Raw genomic sequence first — 11,325 nt, forward strand, 5'->3', positions numbered from 1 at the left:
AACCCAGCGAGTGAAAATCTAACTGAAGGCACTTACAGTGGGGTTTGCACATGTGTATTAACACCTATGCGCATGCACAGACTCCACCATCAACAGAGGGGCCGAATTCGCTGCTCAACAACCAGTACTGAATCGGCCCCACTGACGGTGCAGTGAGAGATATTTTGGTTCTGGACCAGTGTGCCAATTTACACTGTCCAGAGTGTTCCTGCATTGTTGCCATTTAATATTTTTCGGCAAACTATGAAGCGCATCTGTGACAGCTGTCAAAGGGGAAGGAAAGATTACAGCCTCCTTATATGGGCCCTTATTCAGATCTGATTGCAGTACAAATTTGTTCTCAAAATGGGCAAAACCAGGTGCACTGCAGGTGGGGCAGATGTAAAATGTATAGAGAGTGGTACATTTGGAGTTATTTTGTTTCTGTGCATGGTAACTACGGATTCAGTATGAAATCCCGGCGGTCGGGATCCCGTGTTCAAAATCCCGACGCCGGAATCCCGACAAGGGAGGGGGGGCACGCTAATTTATTCTCCCTCTAGGGGTGTCGTGGACACCCACGGAGGAAGTGTCGGGATTTCGGCGGTCGGGATTCCAGCATCGGGATTCTGAACGCCGGGATCCCGACCTCCGGGATTTAAACTGCATCCCGTAACTACTGGCTGTATTATTTCTACACTGCAATTTAGATTTCAATAACCGTAACAGTATGGACTATAAAGGCACGGCACCTGGACAGGACACCACACAGGGGGGACAGATGGAGGCGAGCACTACAAGCTCCAGAATGGCAGAGTTTGCAGCTGGGAGCAAGTCTGCTCTGGTGTTTCAGGCTCACTGCAAGGAATAAAATATTGTGCAATGTGCGCAAGCCATCTCCTACAGCTGATGCAAACATGCCATCTTCTCGGTACACCCATCTACCTTGGTAAAAGTCTAGGTATACAACAGCAATCCAAAGCACCTGGCATCCCAAAGAGAATCATTCATTCTGCAACTTGCAAGTAACAGGTGCCCTTTAAACATAACTCCCAGCTATCCTGGTTTAGGGAAGATAGGTCCCATTTTGAGAAGTCTCTCTCACGGTTTGATTTTGCACTTTAATATTCCAGGACATTTGGAAGGTGTGTCCTAATAGAGGGGCAAGGCGTTCCTCTGGGATGCAGCCACATTCTATTGTCACGCGTGTCCCGCACATGTCCTGATTTAGGAGGTTAATAAATATGCTTTAAAAGCAGGTTGTTCAAATTTAACAAATACGAAAGAACAGCAGCAACATTTACATGACACTTTCCACACTCCAGGCAAGCTTTTTACTTCCTGCAGGTAGGAGAACGCCCCCCCCCCACCCCAAAAAAGAAAATAAATAAAACAGGACACACAGGATTAAGAATGAAAACATTTTAATTTTATAAGGTAGGCGTGGAAAAAAGCAAACTAAGAACCATTAGAAGAGAACCTGAGGAAGACCTGATTAACACGCCCCTTCCTCATACTAGAACACAAGCAACTCACCAGCCCCCCACCAATTCCCAACCAGAACTTCCCCTTTCACAGAACAAGAAATCTTAACTTGTGTAAGGGATAACCCTTTGTGTAAGGCTCGTGGTAACATTGGTTTGCATATACTAGCACCTATTTAGGGCTCCACTCTTGATGCTTATCCAGATTTTCATAGACTCCAATGGGGCCGTGCTAACTCTAGGAAAACAGCGGTTTCTGTGCCTGGGCACAATAAATAACAGGAGGCAGAGATAAGGGAGCAACAAACTCGGGACTGCTCTAGCCATTGACCCGATAATTGACATGAATCTCTGCTTTTATATCACACACAAAGGACAAGAGCTGCTCTAGAACCATCTCTTGGTTCTTCTTGTAGTTCTCTTCGACGATGGAAATCTTCTCCAAGGTCTCCCTGTCCATCTCTTCACTGCAGCTACCGTGCGAGCCCAGAGCCTATAAGAGGAGATACAATCAGATCAGGATGGGGACAGAGAGAACACTGTACAATGTATCTTTACAGCTACTGCGCTTGATGTGCCATTTTTACATGCAATAAATTGCATGCGATTTATTTCATGTACTCCCTTGGAAGTTGCTGCTGCGGGGGGAGGGCAGTGGTGTCCAGGCAGCAGCGGCTGGGAGCTTGTAGCGCTATTTGCCAGGGTGGGAAGTGCTGCTGAATTTGAAAACCTATGAAAAGACCGGCTGGACGCTGATTGGCTAAATTACAATCGGTGTCCAGTCAGTCTTTTCAAAGTAAGTTTTCAAATTCAGCAGCAATTCCCCCCCCCCCCCCCACGCCGCCCTGCAAATAGCACTACAAGCTCCCAGCCACCGCTGCCCAGATCCCCGCTGCTGCACATAGGCGTGTGTCAGCAGTGAAGCACCACTGGCACACCTACAGATCAGCCCGACACATCGTGGGTGTTAAAATGCCCCCGCGATGCGCCACTGATGGGTCCGATCCGATAGATTTAATGTCCAACCTCCCCACTCCGACCCAATGCGCACGGGACCACGCATCGGGTAAGAGGGGATGTCAAACAAATCCGATTTGGGCACCTTAAGCCAGGGATGGGGAACCTTTAGCCCTCCAGCTGTTGTTGAACCAAACCAGAACTGTTGCAGGGCATGCTGGGATGTGTAGTTTCACAACAGCTGGAGGGACAAAGGTTCCCTATACCTGCTCGCTAGGCTGCATATATTCACTGCCTATGCAGGTGAACACTGAACGCCCACCCACCCCGCCGTCCGAATCCCCGCATTACGATGCAAGCCGACGTGCGCGCTTTCACATCCGCTCGCATGTGCCCGCACAGAGGAGTTTTCCTTTGTTCATTAAGTAAAAGAAAGTCTAGACTTTTCATATGGATGCATTCCGACGAATTTGGGGTGGGCACTGATGTCATGTGACTTCATCTGCCTGCCCCTAGTAGGCACAGCCATGCCTGCATTTTCTGGGGTCCGTCCAGATTCCAGGCACGTCAATGAAATGTTGGTCAGACCCCAGCGATGACCCCATGCCTGTCACTCATTGTGCAAAATGCCCAGGCCAGCAAAAAACTCGCTGTTTGCTCTGTGGCTTTGCACATAAGTGACCATTAACATGCGCACACCCCCCACCATCGGAGATGGGGCCGAATGCCGACTGTGGAAAGGTTATACTTGGCTGCCATTATTACAGGAAAGCTTTAGATCAGGCATGTCCAACGTTGGCCCTCCAGATGTTTTGAAACTACACATCCCAGCATGCTTTGCTACAGTTTTGCTATTGGAGAATACTAAAACTATTGCAAAGCATGCTGGGATGTGTAGTTTCAAAACATCTGGAGGGCCAACGTTGGACATGCCTGCTTTAGATCATTTAAAATGTGTAATTTATAATGAGCAGCCCATCTAATAAGAAACAATGGACTATTGGTTATAGTTAGCATTGATGTCATACATTACCTCTCCCTTCAACTAACTGATATGCGGGAGAGTAAACTCCGCAGCCACGATGACCAAGCAAATACTTAGGTTTGGAATACATTCACTTTATCTGGAACAACATTACTTTTGTAGTTCCCCACAATATAAAGATCATATTGTTTGGCTATAGACAACTCCTGCTTCTGGCAGTAAACTGAAATCTATTTACATTAATGCACTAATTTAATTCCCTGCATCTGCTTGTTTGGTAAACACTTGGAATCGTGCCGCAACTTCTTATTTTAAATGCAACCACTTATCAATTGAGATAAACAGCCAACACTTCACTGTACCAAAGCCAAGCAGGCAACTGGCAGCTTCCACTTCTGTGAATGTTTTTTTTTTCTTGCTGTGGAGAACAACAAACAGTGGTTCCCACACTGGGTGTCATAGCGGGATGCGGTTAACATACCACCGGTTAGGAATCCGGCAGTGGAAATCTTGACTTACGTCCAGAACACCAGTGCCGGAATACAGACATCTCTCGCAATGTCAACTCAGGAATATTACTGGTTTCAGATCAATGTCCTGAACTCTAACATAAAATGGCTGCCGTGTGTGAGGCAGTTGCAGACCATGTTACAGGTAATATAGGCATCCGTACAGTATGGGATTTCTATCATTGTATGCATAAGATGTTCCAGCACCAGCTAAATACATACAGCAGCTTCTTTCGCCTTGAACTCTTTTTCACGCTGCAGCCGGTATTGCTCGATCTCAGCCTGTGCTTCTTCCTTGGCTTGTTTCAGACGTCTATTCTTCCCTGGATTAGAAGAGGTTAGGGACCACAAGTCATTAGGCGCTCCAGTGGGTCATATGACAGTCACCTGGGTCGGTGCTTCTCAAACCCGCTCCTCAAGACAAACCAACAGTCCAGGATTTACGTATGTCCAAGGCGACTCAAATAGTACATGTTTGGAGCTAACCATCTGTGCTCGAGCATGGATAGCCTAAAATCCTGGACTGTTAGTGTGCCATGAGGACATAGAAAATTATGTAATAAAATATCCGAGAGAGATAAAGTACCAACTAATGAGTTTAAGTCACAGGTTCTCAAACTCGGTCCTCAGGACCCCCACACAGTGTACGTTTTCCATGTCTCCACACAGAATCACAAGTGAAATAATGAGCACCACCTGTGGATCTTTTAAAATGCGTCAAACATGGAAAACATGAACTGCGAGGACTGAGTTTGGTTTAAGTGATTTTTAAAACAAATGGCACTTAGGAGCTGAATGGCTGATACTTCGTTTCTCTACATTTAAGGTGCCCATACAAGTTGCGATCATTACCCGTTATGGGCAGGATCGCATGCGTTTTGCATGCGTTGTGATCCGCGGGCAGTACAAAAAGTATGTGCAGCACATCTATTGCACTGTGTATGGGCACCTTTAATCTCTCTCCAAGCTTTGAGACAAAAGTCCCGAACTGTAGTTTCGAAAGCTATAGACCTATAAACACTCTACCCATAACCTTTTTAGCTCACACACACACACACACACACACACACACACATATATTAACCCTTTGAGTGCCAACATCTGTCAGAGATGTGCAAAATATCAGGTAAAAATGTCAGCGTCAAATTGTTGTGTAAAAAAAATATTATATTTCCTATATATAAGGTAACAATTCCAGGTCATTATGACGACTAAAAATGTTTGCTTGGCAATTTTCTCACCAATTTTGACAAATTCACTCGGCACTGAAAGGGTTAATGAATGATACATGAGGGTCACATTATTTCCTGTCGGGTGAACTGGGTACAGAATGGACCATTGGTGGATTTGTCACACAAACAGGAAGCAAAGCCAAACATTCCTCGGTTTACCTGTAAGTGCAAGAAAGAAAGTTTTGTATGGCTTTACGCAAGTTGAAAATCATGTTGTAGGAAAACCTTAAGTGTCCCTCAACCCTTTAAATGCCAGCAACTGTTCTTTTAGTATAAATAAATAAAAATACAGCCAAGTCAATTAATTAAAGGTTAGTTAAAAAGGACAGGTGCTGTGAACGGCGCTGGCATGTTTAACAGATATTTTAAGGATCTCACAGCAATGTTGGCACTCAAAGGGTTAACTCGGCCTGAAACCAGGGACCGCTAACAATGCAGTATGTTATGTCCTGTATGAGGAAGCAGCTGGGATTAGTAATGCATGCTTTCAATATTCATTTAGGAAGACGGCAGGGTTCCTCCATAGTGCTAAGTACCATGGGCATGTTACGGCAACTCTATACAAATAGTCCAGGAGATTTGATCAATAATTCACCCCCCACTGCAGATGCATTGGTCAAGTGATGCACCAAAACTTCAGTGTGTAAGCTGTAAGGCATATACTATAGAGTTCATTCTATCAAAACCTGTGCAGTTCCTCTTCCCTGCCTGTGGTGTCCCTCTTTGTTGTGGTGATGCTAGCACAGATCTGGTCTGCATATCAGTGCTGAAATACAGACCACACTGTGCTAGAAGAACCACACCAGAAAAGTGGAATGGCACAGTATTTGGAAGATGCAGGGTGCTAAAATGAACACTATGTGGTATACAGTACATAGACTTTCTCCATGAAAACCCTGATCACCAGTGGCTGCACACACATCTAGCCCAGTGGTAGCCAACTCCAGTCCTCAAGAGCTACCAACAGATTACATTTTCCAGACAACCTAGCTGCTGCAAATGTGCATTCATTACTCACCGACACATTTTAAAAGATCCACATGTGGCGCTAATTACGTCACTTGTGATTCTGTGAGGAGATCTGAAAAACATTAACCCCTTCAGAGGTGGGTTTTTTTTATTTTGGGCGTGCTCCCCACTGGGTGAGTTTTTTATGGGGAGCGCTCCCTTAAAAAAAAAAAACACTGCCTCCCTGGGTCCGTGGAGCGCCGCCAAACTGTCAATCAGCTGCTGCACCGGACTTGCGCACCCACACCCCGTCCCTGGCAGCCGGCTTGTCATAAGCCAGCGCCGGGGACTTCAATAGAAAACTCGGGGGGGGGGGGGGGGGAGCGGAGGGATTCGGGAAGCGCCGAAGCTGTCTGAGTTCAGTGATTGAACTCAGCAGCGCTGCCCGGCTCTTAACAGTGGCAATCCTGAGAATTTTCCAGGCTTGCCAGACTGGACACTGAGGTACAGCCCGGAAAATTCTCTGGATTGCCACTCAAGGAGTTAAAGCATACTTGCCTACCTGACCCTCTCCTTCAGGGAGAAAATGCTCTGTTCCTGGACTTCCCAGGTAATGTATGATTGCCATCACCTGTGGGGAGCTAGATAATTGATAAGAAAGGCATTTCACCACAAGTGATGGCAATCCTACATTACCAGGGAAGTCCAGGTACAGAGCATTTTCTCCCTGAAGGAGAGGGTCAGGTAGACAACCCTGCATTAAAGCTGTGTACACACAGTGTGAATTGGTCGCTGAGCGATTTTGGCTTAAAATCGCTCAGCACTATATTGCTCAGTGTACCGCAAATATCTCTCAGCAATATATTGCTCAGTGTACCATTTTCATTAGCGCGCTTGTGGAGATTTATCTCCCACAGCACATGCAATCACTGGCAATATGGTCACTCAGCGACCATATTGCCAGAGATATGTGCTGAAATTGCCCCGTGTGTACACAGCTTTACTGTTGGTAGCTACCCCAGATCTAGCCTTTCGGAACTTTTTTTTTTTTGCAGCAGTGCCTAATTGGACCCTAGTAGGAGTATGCTATTCCTCTGGTACTTTGGGCTCAGTGAGTTTTCAGTCTGTGGGCCAGATGCACTAAGCTTTATCAAAAATTTTAAAATGGAGCGTGATAAACAACCAACCAATCAGCTCTTACCTGACATTTTTCAAACAGTCTGTCACATTGCAGGTAGTAGCAACTCTCCATTTTATCACTTTTGAAGCTTAGTGCATCTGGCCCTGAGTCTCCAGAACCGATGATCTCCAATAGAACATACTGCATATCTGCAAATCAGCTAGCCCCTAAAAGTCTGTGACCTTATGGCAGCACAGTGGTTCGCATTGCTACATCACAGAGCTGGGGTCAGGAGTTCAATTTCTGACCAGAGTTCCTAAACGCACTCCACAAAACCCGTCTTTTCTAAATGGAGAATAAAATGAGAAACAGCTATAACCTAGGGCTGTGGGCATCATTAGCAATATAGGGTGGGTATGCAATATTTTTTCCGACCATATGAAATATCGGCCAATACGACAGTCAGTATTCAATCTTCCGACTGTTGGCAATGTTCCAACAGTCGGAAAGCCTAGAACGGACGCAAATTAGATGTCCATTTCCAACAATGCAGAATCGACTTTTTAAAAAGTCAGATCTGTATGTGCTTGAAATGGGCGAAGAACAGACACATTGAATATATGTGCAACAGTATTTCCGACAGTCGGAAGAATCGGCACATATCGCCAATTGTGTTGAGAGTACATGGAACATTTTATTTTTAGAAAAGGGATAGGTGGGGAGTTTCAGGAACTTTTTCTACTCATATCAAGTACACAGAAAAAGGAATGGGAGTCACTGAAGCCTCCTTACACACAGAACAGACAGACACTAGGGCCACAAACATACCTAACTCCAGCATTATTACTCATTAAATATACATGTTGTATAGGAATCAGATGTCCTCTGTGCAAACCTCCTTTTTACCTACATGTATGAGATCATGTAGGCAGCCCCTGCAGACTAAAGTGTAAGGACAAATCTCACCAAGTGGAACTACAACTCCCAGCATGCTCCGCCAACACAATGTTTTGTATGGCATGCTGGGATTTGTAGTTCCAGCAGGGCAGGCGGTTCTCAGGGCATCTACGGCCGGTGTATTGGTGTGGGGCCGGTGGTTACAGAGGATGTAACAGGTGACCAGGAGAGGGGGGGATAGTACTGTATGGAGAAGTAAAGTAACTATGTGGCTCACGTTTTCTGGCCTCCCCCACTCTCTCCGCCGCTCTCTTCTCCGCCTGGAGCAGCTGCTGGATCCCCGCGGACTGGCTCGCCATAATGCGCTAATTCACCGGCTCTGCAGACACTCAGCAACGCTGCACAATCGGATACAGATGAATGAGAGAAGCTGCTGTAGAATCACTCTGCCCGGGTCAGGTGACCAGACAGCACACGTCACTGCTGCAACACGTGACCACGCCCTGACTCGCCCACATCCCCTTGGACTCTGGCTGTGACAGTCGTCACATGATATAAAAGGGTCACATGACCTCAAAGTATTAGTCATGGGACTCCTCATAATGGCTACTGTCATAGGAAACTAGGAACAACTGTACATTATAACTTTAGCAGCAGTGTGTGTTGTAATAATACTGATCCTGAGGCCTTCACAATACATGAAACTGGTGCATACTTTGCCAGGGACACTGCCAATGGTTTCGGTGTTGAGCCTGCATCATACTTAGTGCAATCATACTTGTTTTGCCTACTTTTGAAAACTAGTTTCAGGGAGATTACAGTTGGTAACAGAATTTTGCAAAGCGCCCCATTAAGGGGGCTTGTCATGCTCCACCCAAAGAGCGTGTCTAGTTCCATATATGAAGAGATTATGAAAAGAGATTGTGAACATGGCACCTAGAAGTGTGGGTGTGTAATTTAAAATGATTTATAGCCAAATGTAGATGAGCCCCAAAGCAGTTAGTAAGAACTACTATGCTTGGTAAAGTGCTGATGAGTCAATGTAAATGTATCTATCTCGCATTCCTTTTTACCCCCAAAACATAACAGTGTAATGTGGGCTAGGTGACATGAGGGAGATTGCTAGACTAATGAGGGAGAGAGGGAGATTTCTGCTATGTCAGGGAGACTCCTGCAGAATGCAGGAGGGGAGGTAACTATGATGTAAGCGTAATGTGGGCTAGGTGACATGAGGGAGATTGCTAGACTAATGAGGGAGAGAGGGAGATTGCTGCTATGTCAGGGAGTCTCCTGCAGAATGCTGCCATTTGGGGCTGATTCAGACCTGTTCGCAAAAGAATCTCATTATTGGCTGCCTGAACCGCCTCCATTACTTACAAAGTAGGCAGCCATGTTCTGGGTCTGCACACAGTGGGAGACTTGCATACCCTTCCGAAGGGCCAGCAGGGTCACAAGATTTTCAGGAGACTGCTGGCCATCCAGGAGGGAAGCCAAGTGTAGCCCAGTGAGCGTGGGGAGGAGAGACAACGCAACGGACACCGCTAGGATTTCACTCCCATTCCAGCAGCCAAAATGTTAGGGGGTTATTCTGGTTAACTGGCAAAGGCACAAATACTCTCTAATAGACAAAACCATATGCACTGCAAGTGGGGCTGATGTAACATGTGCAGAGAGAGTTAGATGTGGGTGTTTTATTGTTTCTGTGCAGACTAAATAGTGGCTGCTTTATTTTTACACTGCAATAAGATATCAGTTTGAAGTACAAACCCCGCCCAAAATCTCTCTCTCTGCACATGTTACATCAGCCCCCCTGCTGTGCACATGGTTTTGTCCACTAGAGAGTGATTTTGCCTTTGCGAGTGAACCAGAATAACCCTCCTTGTTTGTATCGCTTTCTGTTTTGCCTCAATAAAGGGGAAAGCGGGAAGAGCTATAACGCCATAATCAGTGCAGGGCTGCTGACTATCCATCTGCCCTCTCCAGGGAGTTCCAACACTGGCTCCATCTTTCTTTCGATAACATTTCCCTCCTTGTTGTCCCCCATTTCTGCTGCCCGTTTGCTCTCATTAATACCCCCCTATCTTCCCCTTTCACATTCAAAATATTTCCCTTTTGCCATTTTCACCTCTACAAATTCACCATGCATAAAGGAGAATCCTGGGCCTTCTCTTGTACGGTCATACAGGTATGCCATTTATCATTCTTGTATGAAGTTATTCATGCTTGCTGCCTGAAGTAACCTTGGGTACTTGTGTATTATAGCGGCGCCCATCGCATCGTATACCATAAGGCATATGATGGTATGCGATGCGATATCGCGCAATGTTGTACAATGGCATACAATTTTAAAATTGTATGACATTGTATATGGCATAGAATGCCATACAATGCGATGGGATGCGATTATAAATTGTATAAGCACCCTAATGGGTGCTTACAATGTTAAATGTACCCCCACGCCACCCCCCTCTATAAACGTGAACCTGAAGCGTGGCGAGTGCAGCGGTACGCGTCCTACGACCTTTTCATACCCCCACTATTCAAATCGGCGTGGAGTTGATTTTATATAGTGTGGCGAGCGCAGCGAGCCACCGAGCCCGAAGCGTGGCGAGCGCACGCGCATAACTTCACAGGTATACGCATGCCCTCGCCACGCTTCGGGCTCGGTGGCTCGCTGCGCTCGCCACACTATATAAAATCAACTCCACCCTGACGTGGATAGTGGGGGTATGAAAAGGTTGTAGGACGCGTACCGCCGCCCCTCGCGGGCTACCCCCCTGCTGCTCTCTCGTGGCTCCCTAGCCTGCCGTGGTCCCGTCGCCTGTACAGATGACTGACCACGGGATCGGTACATGCACAGTATTGGCCTCAGTACTGCGCATGCACATACCCCAGTTTCTATGGGCTGCTTCGGCTCCAACCCATAAAAGACAAAGAGACAGCCCCAGAGGCAGAGTACACCTCCCAATGGCACTGCCTCTGGTGCCTGGCAGGTTAGACTTCCAATAGGAAGTCACTGCCAGTCACAGTGAAACCAGTGCAGGCTCATGGACTGCATCTGGCTTTACTGCAATTATATATTTTACCTGGGGGGACTGCAGTCCTGCAATTCATAGGTAAAAACTGCAACTGTTTCTCACCATTCAGCATCCGGCAGTCAAAATTTTGGTGCCTACATTCCAATTGATGTTGGGATTCTGGTGGCAGTTTCCAG

General features: G+C 46.4%; 1 protein-coding gene across 1 annotated transcript; it reads right to left on the reverse strand.

Moving 5' to 3' along the window:
* Positions 1–1,386: 1,386 nt before the first annotated feature.
* On the reverse strand, positions 1,387–8,613 carry ATP6V1G1 (ATPase H+ transporting V1 subunit G1). The gene is made up of 3 exons (XM_083158896.1): positions 8,389–8,613; positions 4,137–4,237; positions 1,387–1,956 (listed from the first exon to the last, which is right to left on the reverse strand). The coding sequence occupies exons 1-3, from the start codon at positions 8,468–8,470 to the stop codon at positions 1,783–1,785; spliced, it is 357 nt and encodes a 118-aa protein (XP_083015022.1). The 5' UTR covers positions 8,471–8,613; the 3' UTR covers positions 1,387–1,782.
* Between the last annotated feature and the right edge of the window lie 2,712 nt (positions 8,614–11,325).

This window comes from Crinia signifera, chromosome 9 (assembly GCF_055691185.1).
Source record: "Crinia signifera chromosome 9, ASM5569118v1, whole genome shotgun sequence".
NCBI classification, from domain to species: Eukaryota; Metazoa; Chordata; class Amphibia; order Anura; family Myobatrachidae; genus Crinia; species Crinia signifera.